At 43.0% G+C, this 19,772-nt stretch overlaps 1 protein-coding gene across 1 annotated transcript in view; it reads right to left on the reverse strand.

The window, feature by feature from the left end:
- Positions 1-7,394: 7,394 nt before the first annotated feature.
- Positions 7,395-19,772, reverse strand: part of PUDP (pseudouridine 5'-phosphatase) — a 174,869-nt gene continuing 162,491 nt past the window's right edge. The window contains exon 4 of the mRNA XM_015126903.3: positions 7,395-12,488. Coding sequence (XP_014982389.1) covers positions 12,447-12,488 — 42 coding nt within the window. The 3' untranslated portion in view covers positions 7,395-12,446. The remainder of the gene's footprint in view (positions 12,489-19,772) is intronic.

Consider the following 19,772-nt stretch of genomic DNA (forward strand, 5'->3'; position numbering starts at 1 on the left):
TGTAGATATGTTTGCATGTAAGTGTTCAATTTTGCTTGCTGTTTTGTATACCACAACATACATATTGTATCTTTTCACATACGCACCCACCTGTAAAAGTTAAAATTACTAAAATTGAGTGAATCCTGGTTCTATGCCTGTTATATAGAAAATAAGTAAATGATGGAGTGCATCAAAGAATTGTACAATTTGAGCAAAAAGATTATCTCACTCTGCCATTTCTCATAATCATTCCACCAATACTTTATGAACTTCTTGAGTTATAGACAATAAATTCCAAATATTGAAAGTTGTGTTGGAGTCCTTTAGACTGGATGCCTTCAGATTTTTTTTTTTTCTTTTTAGAGACAGGGTCTCACTCTATCACACAAGCTGGAGTGCAGTGGTGCAATCATAGCTTGCTGCAACTTTGAACTCCTGGGCTCAAGAGATCGTCCCACTTCAGCCTCCTGAGTTGTTGGGACTACAGGCACATGCCATCACAGGCTAATTTTTTGTATTTTCTATGAAGATAGGGTCTTGCTATATTGCCCTGGCTGGTCTTGAACTCCTGACCTCAAGTGACCCTCCTGCCTCAGTCTCCCAAAGTGCTGGGATTACAGGCATAAGCCACTGCACCCACCCAGCCACCTTCACACATGTTAAGGATGGTGAGGAACAGGGATGCTGGTTTTAACGAGGTTCCCTGATGGTGGCCTCATGTGTGCTGCTCCCACAGCGTGGCTGAGGGTGGAAGCTGATTCCTGGTTGGTGGAAGGTAAGGGAAGTGCACCACTGCCTTCTCTCTGCACTGGAAAGAGACGGGACTGTGTCTAGGGAGGGTGTGCAGGAGGCCGTGTCTCAGGGGTTGAGGGTCATTGGTCATTTGTCATGTTCCTCCTTTCAGGAACCAGGAGTTGGTCCTGTAGGACTCCTTTCCCGGAGAGCGCCTGCTACAGGAGGACAGAGGCATCTGCAGCCGCCCTGGCCCTCTCTCTAGGGCAGACCCACGTCATTCCTCCCCCATGCTGCCAGACCTGGCTGTCCCCTGTCTCCGGCTTCCTGCCTGGCCCTTTCCTTTCTCTCCTGGCCCTCATTCCTTAGCTGGTGTCCCCAGCATGTTTTTCTTGCCTGAAGACATCAGAACTCTGCTTCTTCTTTCTCTTCTCCTTCCTCTTAGGCAGGCTGCAGCCACCTCCCTCTGACCCTCTGGAGCTCTGAGAGGATCCAAGAGAATACAGCGTTGCCATCCAGGTCCGTGTGGCAGCAGATGCTCTCCCTCACCCGGAAGTCCGTTCGAGTGGCAGCTTTGCGCCCACGTCCTGAAAATGTCCCCACCTTCATTAAAAAAGATCCAGAGCAGGCCGGGCGCGGTGGCTCACGCCTGTAATCCCAGCACTTTGGGAGGCCGAAACAGGTGGATCACGAGGTCAGGAGATGGAGACCATCCTGGCTAACGCGGTGAAACCCTGTCTCTACTAAAAAAATACAAAAAAACTAGCCGGGCGAGGTGGCGGGCGCCTGTGGGAGGCTGAGGCAGGAGAATGGCGTGAACCCGGGAGGCGGAGCTTGCAGTGAGCTGAGATCCGGCCACTGCACTCCAGCCCGGGCAACAGAGCAAGACTCCGTCTCAAAAAAAAAAAAAAAAAAAAAAAAGATCCAGAGCAGTCACCAACTCTTCACTACCCCATGTTGGGGCTCATAAAACAATGCGGCAAAATGCAGGCCTCAGCAGTGGCCTTGGAAGCAAACTTCTCTCTGTGACCTTCTCCTGCCTTCCTGTCTCAGTCCCATCCTTCCCGGAGGCCTCAGAGAAACTAGAAGCCCTCCTTCCCTTGGCTGGTCCTAGAAACCAGAACCCTTTTCTCCAAAGCCAGCCATAAAACCTAAAAATAGGACTTTAACTTTCCCTCTGCCTTTCTGTGTAAAAACTGGCCATAAAGAAATTCCCTGACCTACCTTGTTTGACTGTAGATCCTAAAACCCCCATTCCAGAATTCCAGAGAGGGTCCCACCTCACACCCAGAAGGAAGGAGCACTGCTCAGAGAGGCCAAGAAGAATCTAGACAGACAGGCCTGGCTGGGTTTCCACACTCAGTCCACCAGCTTTAGATCAGGCCCTTTTTGTCCAACCTTGTTTCTGCATGCTGTCCATGCTTTGTTGAACCTTAGCATAAAAATGGATAGTTTCCCCTGTATCTTTGGGCCTTCATTCTGAAGTCTCCTATTTGTACACATTAATTTGCATATCTTTTCTCCTGTTAATCTGCCTTTCGTAAGTTTATTTTCCAGTGAAACTTCAGGGGACCCCTTGGCCCCTGCACCCCATACACTTGCACACAGGCACATACTCACCCCCAGCTGTGTAGTACACAGTGGACAGAAATAAGGTGGGATGCAGAGGCGCACATGCAAAATTATATTTCTATCTGGTGGATCAGTGGAAGGGAAGGTTTGTGTTTAACAAGGATGTGTCTGTGCCTTTCTCAGTTTCAGGAGCAAGTGAACCATCTGGGAATCTCATGAATATGAAGACTTTGGCCCTGTGGGTCTGGGGCAGGGGGGTGTGAGTCACTGTCTTCACTGTGGCTCAGAGTCTGTGATGTGGAGAGCTGATGGTGGGGTCGATCGTCTCTCTGGGGAGCAAAGTTTGGTGTCACCATCATCTCTTAAAGCTGCAGTGTGCTGGCTGAGCAGGGGTCTGTGTTTTAGGGGGTTGGAGTCATTGGTAATTAGTTTCCACCTTCTTCATCTCTTTTTTTTTTTTTTTTTTTTTTTTGAGACAGAGTCTCTCTGTTGCCTAGGCTGGAGTGCAGTGGCACAATCTCGGCTCACTACAACCTCCTCCCCCCCAGTTCAAGCGATTCTCCTCCCTCAGCCTCCCCAGTAGCTGGGACTACAGGCATGTGCCACCACACCCAGCTAATTTTTGTATTTTTGGTAGAGACAGGGTTTCACCATATTGGCCAGACTGGTCTCAAACTCCTGGCCTCAAATGATCTGCCTGCCTCGGCCTCCCAAAGTGCTGGGTTTACAGGTGTGAGCCACCGCACCTGGCCCTTCTTCATCTCTTATGTTTCCAAGGGCCTAGCCTTCATTGTTACCAGTATCTTCCCATAGATCTAGTGTTGGTCAACGTTGTTCAGTCACTTCCAGGATTTACTGAGACCAGCAGCTCCCCCTGTGCACTCGCTGCCTTCCTTATGGCCATGACATGGCCCCCAGACGGGGGGCCAAGCCTCTCTAAAGCATCTGTGAAAAGAAGGCAACAGAGTGTATGTGAGCACGGTGGGTGTCAATGACTCCCAAATCACCCTAAGGCTGAGATGTCCTATGACAAACCTTGCTACCCACATAAACTCCCCTAAAAACATCTATCTGCTCTTAAAATAGCCATGGGCATGGCATTTCATTGTCCATAGACTTCTCGGCAGCCTGGAGTTCCACCTCCACCCAAGCCATATGTGTCCTCGTCTCTTGGCTGCCACACCAAGGCAGGCTCTGTCTCAGGGAGAAACCCAGGAGGTGGGGTGTGAAGAAATGTTCCCACGTCAGGCCCTGCTGTAGGAATAAAGGTGGATCTCTTCTGCTTTTCAGAACAGATCTCTGCAAAAGCTAATCATCCCTTAAACACTAATAACAACTGCAGGACACAACCTATTGTGTCTGAAAACTGTGAAGGGTTAATCACATTTTCTAAACAAAGTACTTTCCCCTAAGCACAACTGGGCCCACAGGGCATGGCTCATGCTTGTAATCTCAGCACTTTGGGAGGCTGAGGCAGGAGGATCACTTGAGGCTGGGATTTTGAGACCAGCCTGAGCAACATAGCAAGATCCAGTCTTGACAAGAAATTTTCTTTTGAAATTAGCCAGGCATGGTGGTGCACACCTGTAGTCCCAGCTACTAGGGAAGCTGAGGTGGGAGGACCCTTTGAGCCCAAGAGTTCAAGGCTGCAGTGAGCTATGATTGCACCACAGCACTCCAGCTTGCGTAGAGCAAGATCCAGACTCTTTGTAAAATTTTTTGGAAGGTATGCTATTATTTCAAGCTAAAAGTTTATACAGTAATTGCTTTGTGTTCTGTAACATTCTAGAATGCAATGACATACCTAAAAAGGGCATTTTAAATAAATTATTCCTTTTGGGCATAAAGTGTGTGGGGTATAGGGGCCACAGGGTCACCTGAAGTTTCACTGAAAAATAAACTTACAAAAGGCAGATAATTAGGAGAAAAGGCATACAAATTAATGTGTACACACAGGAGACTTCAGAATGAAGACCCAAAGAAATATAACAATAATAATAATAATTAATAAATAAGTCTGAATTTGAATTAACACAGTTTAGCAATGGAGTCACTCTTTGTCAATCATTTAGCCATTCTGAAAATCGCTTTGTAAAATTTTTTGGAAGGTATGCTATTATTTCAACCTAAATATTTACACAATAATTATTTTGTGTTGTGTAACATTTTAGAATGCAATGACTATCTGCAAAGGGCCTTTTAAATAAATTATTCCTTTTGGGCATAAAAAATAATTTTGTGGTGCTTTATGGGTAGGGAGGTGGGCAGTAGGGGGTTGCTGGATGGATGATGGATTTGAGCAAACCCAAAATTAGGAGGATCTATCTGGGGTAGGACCTGGTGGTACATAGAATAGACTGGACTCCTATTTGGCCATAAGCATTGAGCCCCTTTGCATTCAGTTTTTGAAACAAAATTGCCCTAGAGAATAATTATTCATCTTTTCAAAGACTAATGATTGCTCCCCACGTGGCTCCAAACACAGATTCTCAGGATCTCATTTAGATGTATTAATATCAGCTTAGCCAGCCAAGCTTTTTATCCATAAAGTTATACAAGAGGAGGAAAAGAGAGGACTGCCTGTATGATGGATAAGGTCAATAGATGTCAGAACAGCCAGGTGCGGTGGCTCACACCTGTAATTCCAGCACTTTGGGAGGCTGAGGTGGGTGGGAGGTTAGGAGCTCAAGACCAGCCTGACAGTGAAACCCCGTCTCTACTAAAAATACAAAAATTCACTGAGCGTGGTGGCAGGTGCCTGTAATCCCAGCTACTCAGGAGGCTGAGATAGAAGAATCGCTTGAACCTGGGAGGTGGAGGTTGCAGTGAGCCGAGATCATACCACTGTACTCCAGCCTGAGCAAGACTCCATCTCAAAAAAAAAAAAAAAAAAAGGATGTCAGAATAGCTTCAGCCCCTGTCTTATACCTGCTACGGGTAAAGGTCCTGCTACAGACAAGAGGATGCTGCATGTTCATGCACCACCTGACAGATCCATTTATACAGACCTGACATTTTTTTCTGAGGCCTCTGTTCTGTTCCATTGGTCCGTATATCTGTTTCGTACCAGTACCATGCTGTTTTGGTTACTGTAGCCTTGTAGTATAGTTTGAAGTCAGGTAGCATGATGCCTCCAGCTTTGTTCTTTTTGCTTAGGATTATCTTGGATATATGGGCTCTTTTTTGGCTCCATATGAAATTTAAAGTAGTTTTTTCTTTTTTCTTTTCTTTTTTTTTTTTTTTTTTTTGAGATGGAGTCTTGCTCTGTTGCCCAGGCTGGAGTGCAGTGGTGCGATCTCGGCTCACTGCAAGCTCTGCCTTGCTGGTTCACACCATTCTCCTGCCTCAGCCTCCTGAGTAGTTGGGACTACAGGTGCCCACCACCATACCCGGCTAATTTTTTTTTTTTTTGTATTTTTAGTAGAGATGGGGTTTCACCTTGTTAGCCAGGATGGTTTTCATCTCCTGACCTCATGATCTGCCCACCTCAGCCTCCCAAAGTGCTGGGATTACAGGCATGAGCCACTGCACCTGGTCTAAAGTAGTTTTTTCTAATTCTGTGAAGAAAGTCAGTGGCAGTTTGATGGGGATAGCATTGAATACATAAATCACTTTGGGCAAGTATGGCCATTTTCATGATATTGATTCTTCCTATCCATGAGCATGGAATGTTTTTCCATTTGTTTGTGTCCTCTTGTTTCCTTGAGCAGTGGTTTGTAGTTCTCCTCGAAGAGGTCCTTCACATCCCTTGTAAGTTATATTCCTAGGTATTTTATTCTCTTTGTAGAAATTGTGAATGAGAGTTCACTCATGATTTGGCTCTCTGTTTGTCTATTATTAGTGTATGGGAATGCTTGTGATTTTTGCACATTGATTTTGTATCCTGAGACTTTGCTGAAGTTGCTTATCAGCTTAAGGAGATTTTGGGCTGAGATGATGAGGTTTTCTAAATATACAATCATGTCATTTGCAAACAGACAATTTGACCTCCTCTCTTCCTATTTGAATACCCTTTATTTCTTTCTCTTGCCTGATTGCTCTGGCCAGAACTTCCAATACTATGTTGAAAAGGAGTGGTGAGAGAGGGCATCCTTGCCTTGTGCTGGTTTTCAAAGGGAATGCTTCCAGCTTTTGCCCATTCAGTATGATATTGGCTGTGGGTTTGTCATAGATAGCTCTTATTATTTTGACATATGTTCCATCAATACCTAGTTTATTGAGAGTTTTAACATGAAGAGGTGTTGAATTTTATTAAAGGCCTTTTTTGCATCTATTGAGATAATCATGTGGTTTTTGTCATTGGTTCTGTTTATGTGATGGATTATGTTTATTGATTTGCATATGTTGCACCAGCCTTGTATCCCAGAGATGAAGCCGACTTGATCATGGTGGATAAGCTTTTTGATGTGCTGCTGGATTCAGTTTGCCAGTATTTTATTGAGGATTTTCACATTGATGTTCATCAGGGGTATTGGCCTGAAATTTTCTTTTTTAGTTGTGTCTCTGCCAGGTTTTGGTATCAGGATGATGCTAGTGTCATAAAATGAGTTAGGGATGAGTCCCTCTTTTTCTATTGTTTGGAATAGTTTCAGAGGGAATGGTACCAGCTCCTCCTTGTACCTCTGGTAGAATTCAGCTCTGAATCCATCTGTCCTGGGCTGTTTTTGGTTGGTAAGCTGTTAATTACTGCCTCAATTTCAGAACTTGTTACTGGCCTATTTGGGGATTCAACTTCTTCCTGGTTTAGTCTTGGGAGGGTGTATGCATCCAGGAATTTATCCATTTCTTCTAGATTTTCTAGATTATTTGCGTAGAGGTATTTATGGTATTCTCTGATGGTAGTTTGTATTTCTGTGGGATCAGTGGTGATACCCCTTTATAATTTTTTATTGTGTCTATATGATTCTTCTCTCTTTTCTTCTTTATTAGCCTGGCTAGCAGTCTATCTATTTTGTTTATCTTTTCAAAAAAACAGCTCCTGGATTCATTGATTTTTTTTGAAGGGTTTTTCGTGTCTTTATCTCCTTCAGTTCTGCTCTGATCTTAGTTATTTCTTGTATTCTGCTAGCTTTTGAATTTGTTTGCTCTTGCTTCTCTAGTTCTTTTCATTGTGATGTTAGGGTGTCAATTTCAGATCTTTCCCACTTTCTCCTGTGGGCATTTAGTGCTATAAATTTTCCTCTAAACACTTTCAGCTGTGACCTACAGATTCTTGTATGTTGTGCCTTTGTTCTCATGGGTTTCAAAGAACTTATTTATTTCTGCCTTAATTTCATTATTTACCCAGTAGTCATTTACAAGCAGGTTGTTTAGTTGCCATGTAGTTGTGCAGTTTTGAGTGAGTTTCTTAATCCTGAGTTCTAATTTGATTGCACTGTGGTCTGAGAGACTGTTTGTTATGATTTCCTTTCTTTTGCATTTGCGAAGTGTTTTACTTCCAATTATGTGGTCAATTTTAGAATAAGTGTGATGTGGTGTTGAGAAGAATGTATATTCTGTTGATTTGGGGTGGAGAGTTCTGTAGAGTCTATCAGGTCTGCTTGGTCCAGGGCTGAGTTCAAGTCCTGAATATCCTTGTTTATATTCTGTTTTGTTGATCTGTCTAATATTGACAGTGGGGTGTTAAAGCCTCCCACTATTATTGTGTGGGAGTCTAAGTCTCTTTGTAGGTCTCTAAGAACTTGCTTTATGATTCTGGGTGCTCCTTTATTGGGTGCATATATATTTAGGATAGTTAGCTCTTCTTGTTGAATTGATCCCTTTATCATTATGTAATGCCCTTCTTTGTCCTTTTTGAGCTTTGTTGGTTTAAAGTCTGTTTTATCAGAGACTAGGATTGCAACTCCTGCTGTTTTTTTTGCTTTCCATTTGCTTGGTAAATATTCCTCCATCCCTTTATTTCGAGCCTATGTGTGTCTTTGCATGTGAGATGGGTCTCCTGAATATAGCACACTGATGGGTCTTGACTCTTTATCCAATTTGCTAGTCTGTGTCTTTTTATTAGGACATTTAGCCATTTACATATAAGGCTAATATTGTTATGTGTGAATTTGATCCTGTCATTATGATGCTACATGGTTATTTTGCCAGTTAGTTGATGCAGTTTCTTTGTAGTGTCAATGGTCTTTACAATTTGCTACGTTTCTGCAGTGGCTGGTACCGGTTTTTCCTTTCCATATTTAGTGCTTCCTTCAAGAGCTCTCGTAAGGCAGGTCTGCTGGTGACAAAATCTCTCAATATTTGCTTGTCTGTATTTTATTTCTTCTTCACTTATGAAGCTTAGTTTGACTAGATATGAAATTCTGGGTTGAAAATTCTTTTCTTTAAGAATGTTGAATATTGGCCCCCACTCTCTTCTGGCTTGTAGTGTTTCTGCAGATAGATCCACTGTTAGTCTGATGGGCTTCCCTTTGTGGGTAACCTGACCTTTCTCTCTGGCTGTCCTTAACATTTTTTCCTTCATTTCAACCTTAGTGAATCTGACGATTATGTGTCTTGGGGTTGCTCTTCTCAAGGAGTATCTTTGTGGTGTTCTCTGTATTTCCTGAATTTGAATGTTGGCTTGTCTTGCTAGGTTGGGGAGTTTCTCCTGGATAATAACCTGAAGAGTGTTTTCCAACTTGGTTCCATTTTCCTCGTCATTTTCAGGTACACCCTTCAAATGTAAGTTAGGTCTTTTCACACAGTCCCATATTTCTTGGAGTCTTGTTTGTTCCTTTTCATTCTTTTTTTCTCTAATCTCGTCTTCACACTTCATTTCATTAAGTTGATCTTCAGTCTCTGATATCCTTTCTTCTGCTTGATCGATTCAGCTATTGACACTTGTTTATGCTTCACGAAATTCTCGTGCTGTGTTTTTCAGCTCCATCAGGTCATTTATGTTCTTCTCTAAACTGGTTATTTTAGTTAGCAATTCCTTTAACCTTTTTTCAAGGTTCTTTACTTCCTTCCATTGGGTTAGAACGTGCTCCTTTAGCTCAGAGGAGTTTGTTATTACCCACTTTCTGAAACCTACTTCTGTCAATTCGTCAAACTCATTCTCCATCCAGTTTGGTTCCCTTGCTGGTGAGGAGTTGTGATCCTTTGGAGAAGAGGCACTCTGGTTTTTGGAATTTTCAGCCTTTTCCCACTGGTTTTTCCTCATCTTTGTGGATTTATCTACCTTTAGTCTTTGATGCTGGTGACCTTCAGACCAGCAGGCTTTTTGTGTGGACGTCCTTTTTGTTGATGTTGATACTATTCCTGTTTGTTAGTTTTTCTTCTAACAGTCAGCCCCCTCTGCTGCAGGTCTCCTGGAGTTTGCTGGAGGTTCACTCCAGACCCTGTTTGCCTGGGTATCGCCAGTGGAGGCTGCCGAACAGCAAAGATTGCTGCCTGTTCCTTCTTCTGGAAGCTTCATCCCAGAGGGGCACCCACCAGATGCCAGCTGGAGCTCTCCTGTATGAGGTGTCTGTCAACCCCTACTGGGAGGTGTCTCCCAGTCAGGAGGCACGGGGGTCAGGGACCCACTTGAGGAGGCAGTCTGACCCTTAGCAGAGCTTGAGCACTGTGCTGGGAGATCCACTGTTCTCTTCAGTGTCAGCAGGCAGGAATGCTGAAGCTGTTCCCACAGCCGCCCCTTCCCCCAGGTGCTCTGTCTCAGGGAGATGGGAGTTTTATATGTAGGCCCCTGACTTAGGCTGCTGCCTTTCTATCAGAGGTGCCCTGCCCAGAGAGGAGGAATCTAGTGAAGCAGTCTGGCTGCAGCAGCTTTGCAGCCAGTGAACTCTGCCCAGTCTGAACTCCCCAGCAGCTTTGTTTACATTGTGAGGGGAATGTAAACTATCAAGCCTAAGTAGTGGTGGATGCCCCTCCCCCAACCAAGTTCGAGTGTCCTAGGTGGACTTCAGACCGCTGTGCTGGCAGCGAGAATTTCAAGCCAGTGGATCTTAACTAGCTGGGCTCCATGGGGGTGGTATCCACTGATCTAGGCCACTTGGCTCCCTGGCTTCAGCCCTCTTTCCAGCGGAGTGAACGGTTCTGTCTTGCTGGCATTCCAGGAGCCACTGGGGTATGAAAAAAAATCTTCTGCAGCTAGCTCAGTGTCTACCCAACCGGCCGCCCAGTTTTGTGCTTGAAACCCAAGGTCCTGGTGGTATAGACACCTGAGGGAATCTCCTGGTCTGCGGGTTGCAAAGACCATGGGAAAAGCATAGAATCTGGGCCAGAACGCACGGTTCCTCACGGCACAGTCTCTCACAGCTTCCCTTGGCTAGGGGAGGGAGTTCCCCAACCTCTTGAGCTTCCTGGGTGAGGCAACGCCCCACCCTGCTTCTGCTCGCCCTCCATGGGCTGCACCCACTGTCTAACTAGTCCCAGTGAGATGAGCCGGATACCTCAGTTGGAAATGCAGAAATCACCTGCCTTTTGCATTGATCCCACTGGGAGCTGCAGACCGGAGCTGTTCCTATTCAGTCATCTTGCCAGCCACCCAAGAAGATCCTTTTTGAGGCAAAGTTTAGCACCTCTGTCCCAGCTCCTTCCTTAGAGAATTCTGAATGTGGGTTCCGCTGAAAGAACAACACAGCATCAAGAGGCATCTGACCTCTGGTCATTTGGATTATTCAACCCCCTGTTACTTTCTGTGGATGAAAATCAAAACTTCTGCTGTACTGTTCTCAGAGCCAAAGCCTGAGGTGAAACTCCTCCCCTCTGATTTTTTGAGCATGGAATATAAACAAAATAATTAGCGACTCAAGAGGCATTGCAAACGTTAACTAACATGTAACCTTGCAAAACAGGGAAGGTTCTTATTTGTAAATGCCAATCACTACACAGAAAAACTCTAAGGATTTATATCCTAGGCAACAGAAAATTGCTCTGTAAAAGAACTCTTCCCACATGTTTTACTAAATTTGCAATATTTGAGTTTGCATTTAAATAAATACAGAGTTTCCTACCTCTCTCTCAAATGTCTGTTCTGTAAATCCATGCTCTTTTCTCCATGCCACTCCAGGAATAGGCAGGAAGAACCCAATCTCACCACGGGGACCACAGACTGACCCCTTACTTTAGAGGAGCAGAAAACGTACTATCAAGGACACCTTCAGGATGTAGACGCTAAGGTGACTGCTAAAATCATCTAAGAGGAGGGAGTTTTAAGCAAAACTTTGCTGCCCTGCAAATCTGAAAATGACATTGTTGACCTAGAATCAATAGTATACACATTCAAGGAATTTGTTCTCCATAATAAAGACCATTTCTGTGTTGACACATACCTCTTCTAGTTTAAAGAATAATCAATGGAATAAATTTGAGATATCAGACTGTATTTTTGCACCCATGGAACAAATTATTATTTTCTTCCATTGGGGTTTGAATTTGTGACTTTGGACACCTTGACTATTAAAGGCAAGTGATAGAAAGCTGAAATCAATATTACTAAAGTGAGAGCATCCCAGGAGTCACCACCTGGGACCTCTGCTTGGGTCTCCACCAAAGCCAGAACATCCCAGGCATCACCACCTGGGACTTCTGCTTAGAGCTCCATGTGTTGTTGCTACTCAGATACTTGGACAGTGACTTGGCAAACCAAAGGCCAGGAAAAAGAGGCTCTAAGAGCTGAGGCTAAAATGCTGAGACCTTTATCTGACCTGGCCATGGAAAGCTCTGACACGGCAGAAAAATTCAGCACTTGCATAGACAATGCATGAGCTAGCTCCACAGTCTGAATCTGAGCCTGTGCTCTGCCATTTTGTAATATGGACTTGTCAGGAAGATGTTCAAGAACATCATGGAACCTATTTGGATTCCAGGCCTTGGCTACCTCCTATTCTTGCAAAACAAGTTCTTCACATGGTCTAGCCCTGCTAGCCTGAATATTGGAGTCTGGGGCCAGAGTCCTAGGTTATCATAAAGTGGTATATGGCACTCATGATTCCTCACACAGAAGGTGCCAATTAAACAATGCCTTAAACAGTGTGTAGGATTTGAACAAATTCCATGGCTATGGGTTCAAGGGCAGTCTAGTAACACAGAACCTTGCCATAAACTCTATTTGCCTTCTTCAGTTTTTCAACCCAATTTTGCAGGCACTCTGTGGTCCTTTGTAGATCATGTATCCTTGGAGACGTTTTGAGACATTAATGATCTCTTTGATGGAATCCATGATGGTTTTTGTGCTAAATCCCATCTTCAGTAGACAATGCCACGTAATGTTCTTTCTAAAAAAAAGAGAGAGAGAGAGAACAACTTGGATTTACAATGTAGACACTATTCGTATTCATTTTTTCCTGTGCTGTTGACATTTTTGAAAAAAGTAGCCTTTTGTTTAATTTTAGCTTAATTTGTTTTTAATAAATGTGTATCATTGTCCAGATTGTACTCACCATTAAGGAATGAGAAAAGAGCAATAGTTGACTCTATTAGGTCAAAGGTTGGTAAAAATGTTTATAATAAAAGACAGATGACTTAACAAAAAATGAACAACGGTCATCTCAGACTTAAACAAAAAAGACATAATAAAATAAAAGAATAACTTAAAAACCTTTCAAGAATCAATTCTGGGCCATCTTAGCCAATGAGTATTTTTACAGATAGGGATGGTCAGTGATCGCAGTAATGAGAAGTTGCCAAAAGCAAATGGGAAGCCTGTTGGTGTAGCAGAAAGTGTGAATTGTATTCTATAATCTTGCTTTCTTGTCTTTTGATAAAACTGCTCGATTTTCCATTCCCAAGTCCATTCACCAGCCTCAGGACCTCTGAACTTCAGACATCCAGATGTGGACCTCAAAGCAACTGCTAACACTAATAGAAGCTAACACTTGCCTCTTAAAAAACCCAAGCAACTCAAAGCAGACAGCATATACACAGAAATCAAGGAGCACGTGCAGAGGATAAAACATTTTTGGGCAAGAAACAAAGATTGGTGGCTGAGAGTTGTTTCTAGATTAAAATTATGTTAATTAATACTCTCCCTCCCTCCCTTCTTTCTTTCTTTCTCTCTTTCTTTCTTCTTTCTTTCTTTCTCTCTCTTTCTTTCTCTTCCTTCTTTCTTTCTTTCTTTCTTTCTTTCTTTCTTTCTTTCTTTCTTTCTTTCTTTTTCTTTCTTTCTTTCTTTCTTCCCTTCTTTCTTTCTTTCCTTCTTTCTTGCTTTCTTCCTTTCCTTCCTCTTTCTTTCTTTTTCTCTGAGACAGGGTCATGTTTTGTTACCCAGGCTAGAGTGCAGTGGCACAATCATGGCTCACTGCAGCCTCAACCTCCTAGGCTAAAGTGATCCTTCCACCTTAGCCTCTGCAGGAGCTGAGACTACAGGCATGTGTCACCATACCTAGCTAATGTTTTAAATATTTTGTAGAGAAGGGGTCTTGCTCTGTTGCCCAGGCTGGTCTTGAATTCCTGGGCTCAAGAGATGCTCTCGCCTTAGCCTCCCAAATTGCTGGGATTACAGGCATGAGCCACATTTTTATCCTGGCCTCCTTTTATCATATTAACTTGCTCCTTTGTTGTTGATCATTAGCACCTCCAATGGTAGTTCTATTATCAGTTTCGCAGCACTCAAGGTGCATTACAGCCGGCCCTCTGTATCCATGGGTTTTGCATCTGAGGATTCAACCAACTATGGATGAAAATTAAAAACAAAACCAAAACAAAACAAACAAACAACAACAACAACAAAAGAACCACAAGACTGATTATATCTGTACTGAACACGTATGTCCTTTTTTTCTTGTCATTTTTCTCTAAACAAGACAGTAGAGCAACTATTTACATACTATTTACATTGTATGAGGTATTCTAAGTAATATAAAGATGATTTGAAATATATGGGAGGATTGTGTAGTTTATATACAAGTACCGTGACATTTTATAACAGGGACTTGGACATCTGTGGATATTGGTATCCACAGGGTTCCTGGAGCCAATCCCCCACAGATACCAGGGGAAAACTGCACTCTCTCCTTTGCACGGTGCTTTATTTCCCACTAGAAAAAGCCTGAAAAACAGACGCTGTGTGATACTCATCTCCACATCACCCACACAACCCAGCATGAGACCGACAAAAGCTCAAGGCTCCATAAATTGATGTTGAATTGGATTGAAGGTGAGCTTCAGCATCAACTAAATTCAAATCCTCACCCAAATCCTATGTGGCGCAGAAATATTGACAGATAAGATGATGTGATGTCTGGGAATTACTTCAAAATGAGTCAGTTGGCGGGGGGTAATTGAAACAAGATTGGTCAGCAGTTGAGAACTGTTGAAGCTGAGTTACATCATGTTCATTGCCATTATTTTCTCTATGTTGTATATGTTTCCGTTTTTTAATTTAAAAAGGTTAGGAAGAAACCCCAATGTTTTAAAATTGGCAGGTGTTTAATAAAACTTTCTCTATATACTTATTGCTGTGGCTTATCCACTAATAAGTGTTTCTCACTGTGGTTATTCCCATATTCTTGAATCAGCCGACATAGCATTTTTAGTGCCATTGTTAGCATAAAAAAAATTAAAAGTTTCATCAGAGAGTCTCACTTGAAAAATGCCCTCTGTTCCAAGAGCTAGAAATAATTACAAAGCCATTTTTTAACCTATAAATCCCAACCCCGATTTAAAAGTTATTGTTCATTTTCCCTATGTTTTAAGGGAAAAGTAACCTCAGCCCCATCATTTCATATAGTTTACTTACTGAGTCATTTTAGAAATCATCTATTCCAGTCCAAAATTTTAGAGATGTGAAAATTGAGGTCAAGAAACATTTTTGCCTTTCCCCAAATTATAGGGTCAATTGGAAAAAAGGCAAGGATTGGACACAGATCTTCAGATTAGGATTTTAAAATTCATGTATTCATTTTACAAGAGTTTGGCGCACATCTGCTATATGCCAGGCAGAATAAACAATGCAGCCAAAGTCCAGGCCTTCATGGTGCCTGGCAATTCTGTTCCTAGGATTACACCCAAAAGAAATGAGGAGTTACAGACACACACACACACACCCCCCCAAGAAAAATGAGAACTTATGGATACACACACATACACACACACACATGCATATACCCAAGAGAAATGAGAACTTATGGACACACACACACACACACACACAAATACACACATACACACAAGCATATATCCAAGAGAAATGAGAACTTATGGAGCCACACACACACACAATGTGTACACAGGTGTTCATAGTGTAACTGCCTAATGTGTTCCTCCTGCCCCCTGCAAATATAAAATAAACTCACCCAGATGTGGCATTGCAGTAAAGAAAGAGCTTAATTGGCATGAGGTCAGCCATGCCACTTGGGAGACAGAATTATTACTCAAATCAATATCCCCGACGGCTTGGAGGTTGGAGGTTTTTCTAAGATAGTTTGGTGGGCAGGGACTAGTGTAGGGGGCATACTATTGGTTGGGGATGCCATTATAGGGGTGTGGTAAATGGTCCTCATGCACTGAGTCCACTTCTGAGTGGGAGCTACAAGACTGGTTTGAGTCACGGGTCCAGGTGGGGCCATCTGATTGTCAGAAATGCAAAAACCTGAAAAGACATCTCAAAAGGACAATCTTAGGTTCTGTCATAGTGATGTTATCTGCAGGAGTAATTGGGGAAGTTGCAAATCTTTCAACCTCCAGAATAATGCTTGGTAATTATTTAGAATTCAAGCCTCTCTCATCCTTCTAACTTGGTGGCTTTTCATCAGTTTTCCAAAAACAGTTTAGTTTGGGGGAAGAGCTATTATCATTTAAACTATAAGCTAAATTTGTCCCAAAGTTAGCTTGACCCATGCCCAGGAATGAGCAAAGATAGCCAACCTGTGAGGATACAAGCAGGAGAGTCAGCCATGTCAGATTTCTCTCACTGTCATACTTTTGCAAAGGCGGTATTATTCATAATAGCCAAGAGGTGGAAACAACACAAATGTCCATTGCCTGGCGAAAGGATAAACAAAATGTGGTCCATCCATACAATGCAATATGATCCAGCCATAAAAAGGAATGATGTTCTGATACACTGGCAACATGGCGGAACCCTGAAAACACGAGGCTCAGTGAAAGAAGCCAGGCACAAACGGTCATGTAACTGCCCAAAGGGGTTCACCTTGTCCGCTGCCTAGACATAGCAGATTTATCAAGACAGAGGAATTGTAATAGAGAAAGAGTAATTCATGCAAAGCTGGCTGTGCAGGAGACTGGAGTTTTATTATTACTCAAATCAGCTTCCCCAAGACCTTGGGGATCAGAGTTTTTAAGGATAATTTGGTGGGTAGGCGGCCAGTGAATCGGGAGTGTTGATTGATTGACTTGGGAATGAAATCATAGGGAGCGAAACTGTTCTTTTCTGCTGAGTCAGTTCCTAGGTGGGGGCCACAGAATTGGTTGGCAGGTCCAGGTGGGGCCATCTGGTTGTTAGAAATGCAAAAACATGAAAAAAAAAATCTCAAAATGTTGGTCTTAGGCTCACAGTAGTGATGTTACCTTCAAGAGTAATTGGGGAAGTTGCAAATTTTATGATCTCTGGAATAATGGTTGGTAATTTAGAACTCCAGCCCCTTTCATCTTGACTTGTTGGCTAGTGGCCTTTCATTTATTTTACAAGAACAGTTTAGCCTTTCTGGAAAGGCTATTATTTAAACTATATATTAAATTCCTTCCCAAAGCCAGTTCAGCCTACGCCCAGTAATGAACAAGGGCAGTTTAGAGGTTATGAGGCAGGAAAATAGAATTTGGAGGCAAGAAACAGAAGGCCAATTCACACTTCAGCTATGACAGGAAATATCCTCTCCATAGGGTGTAGGCCAAGTAAATAACTTTGCAACTTTACTTCATCCTCTTCATTTACATAGGGCGTACCCCAAGTAACCAATGGAATTGTCTAGAGGGTATTTAAACTCCCCAAAATTCTGTAACGGGGCCCTTGATCCCCTATGCTCGGGCCCACTCCCACACTGTGGAGTGTACTTTCGTTTTCAATAAAGCCCTTTATTCCTTCCTTGCTTTGTGTGTGCGTTTTGTCCAATTCTTTGTTCAAGACGCCAAGAACCTGGACACCCACTGGTGACAGTTAGAAACGAGATGATATCAGCTAGGTCTGATGTCTTTCACTGTCATAATTTTCTCAGTTATGATTTTTGCAAAGGCAGTTTCAGTCACAGGTTGTATGATTCCATTTATTTGAAGTGTCCAGAATAGGCAAATCCATCAAGACAGAAAGACAGACTACTGGCTGCCAGGGATTGGAGGCGGGAAGGAAAAGAGGGAGTTAATGAGTATGGGGTTTCTTTGGGGCAGTGATGAAAGTGATCTAAAATGCACTGGGCTGATGTTTGCCCAAACCCGTGAATAGACTAAGAGGCATTCAATTGTACACATGAAATAGGCGAATTGGGTGGTATGTGAATGATATCTCAATATAGCTGTTCTATTTTTTAAGGAAAAATATAGAGTGCCATGAGTGCTACACAAAAAAATTAAATGGGGAGGAGATCAGGGAGTGGAGGTGGGTTAAATTTTAGTTCAATGTCTTCCCAACATTCCTTAAATTCCTATAAATTAGTAAATCTTAAAAGATTCCTTGAATTAGGAGTTAAGTAATGCCACACCCAAGCCAGCCACCACCCTCCTGGTACATTAATTAGATCGTACTACATCAGTGCAGGTTTAAAAACCATTCCAATGCTTTGTGATTCCAGGAAATTCAGGGTGTAAGCGGGAGAATACTGCCTCTGAATCCATGGAAAATTCTGCCTTCAGAACCATAATTTTATCTAAGGATTCACATAATTTGGGTTTCACACTATTTGCACAATCAGGGCTGTGCTTTGCAAATAAACATAATGCCAGGAACACGTGAACCAAAATTAGGTGATTCAATACCAACTGGCCCACTGAAAGCATAGAGTCAAGAAATCAGTGCCTGAGCCATTACGGGGCTGGTGCTTTTAAAAATGAATGGACTTGATATTTTTGCAAGTTTTATTACGGAAAAGTGCTTTTGGGTTGGTCAAAAGCCTTCAGAAATCGTTCTACAGCCTAGCTGTTCCCAGACCAAACTGAGGGTCAGGCTGCTTATTCTAGAGGACCAATGAATAAGGTGCAGATGAACTGGGAAAGAAGGGAGTTTTAACTTCTGCAGTTACAGGGAGGAGGCCTGGAAATTATCACCAGATCAATTCAAAATTACAAAGCTTTCCAGAGCTTATATACCTTCTAAGCTATATATCTACATGTAAAGTGTGCATTCATCTAAAGACATAAGCGATTACTCATAACTAAGATCTGAGTCCTGAAGACCTTCCTCTGGAGTCTCAGTAAGTTGACTTAATCTAGATGGGTCCAAGTGCTGGGGTGATTACCTTTATCTTGTCTCCTGCTAAATCATGGAGGTTTGGGGAGCTCCTTTAGTCCCCAATAAAGCTTGTTTATGGAAACTTAGGAAATTTCTTCAGACCCCTAATAAAGCTTGTTTAATCCTAAATGGGTCCCGCTAAGAATTCCTTTGTTAAAATCTTGTCATGCTTTAAGGCCCAGGAAAGGCCTGGGCAAAACTCTTGGTGGGCTTTTGTTACATTCCAGCCTTTGTACGAGGGCACTGGCTCCATCAGCTTTTAATATTTAACTTCACCACTCGGTCAGTGCTGAAACAGTTGTTATGGAGGCCTGTGTTAGTGAGACCTGGCCTGCCACACGGCCCCTCTGGAGGCAGCCTCTTGCCCCGTAATAATTCTCAGTGCCCACCTTCCTGGAGGGGTGACTCAGTGGTTCTGTCAGAGGCATGTGAACCAGAGCAACTCCATCTTGAATAGGATCTTGGTAAAATAAGGCTGAAACCTACTGGGCTGAATTCCCCAATGGTTAAGGCATTCTAAGTCACAGGATGAGATAGGAGGTCGGCACAAGATACAGGTCACAAAGACTTTGCTGATGCAACAGGTTGCAGTAAAGAAGCCAGCCAAATCCCACCAAAAACAAGATGGTGAAGAGAGTGACCTCTGGTCGACTTCAGTGCTATACTCCCACCAGCGCCATGACAGTTTATAAATGCCATGGCAACATTAGGAAGTTATGCTATATGGTCTAAAAAGGGGAGGCATGAATAATCCACCCCTTGTCTAGCATATCATCAAGAAATAACCATAAAAATGGGCAACCAGCAGCCCCCAGGGCTGACCTGTCTATGATCAGAGTAGCCATTCTTTTATTCCTGTACTTTCTTACTAATATTAACTCGCTTTCAGTTTACTCTGCAGATTTGCTCTGAATTCTTTCTTGTGAGAGATCCAAGAGCCCTCTCTTGGCGTCTGGATCTGGATCCCTTTCCTGTAACAGCCCTACAAACCGCCCTCAGCAGGACCTTTCACGTTCACTGAAAACTGCATGTGGAGTGCACCTACCACCTCCAACCCCGCACAGCCCAGGGGCTCAGCGCAGGCTCTTCCCAGTTATGCTTTCATTACAGTGAAAAACCACAGCAGATGACAATCACCCCCTCCGGCCACAGAAGTCTGATA

The sequence above is a fragment of the Macaca mulatta genome, chromosome X, assembly GCF_049350105.2.
Source record: "Macaca mulatta isolate MMU2019108-1 chromosome X, T2T-MMU8v2.0, whole genome shotgun sequence".
Taxonomy (NCBI): Eukaryota; Metazoa; Chordata; class Mammalia; order Primates; family Cercopithecidae; genus Macaca; species Macaca mulatta.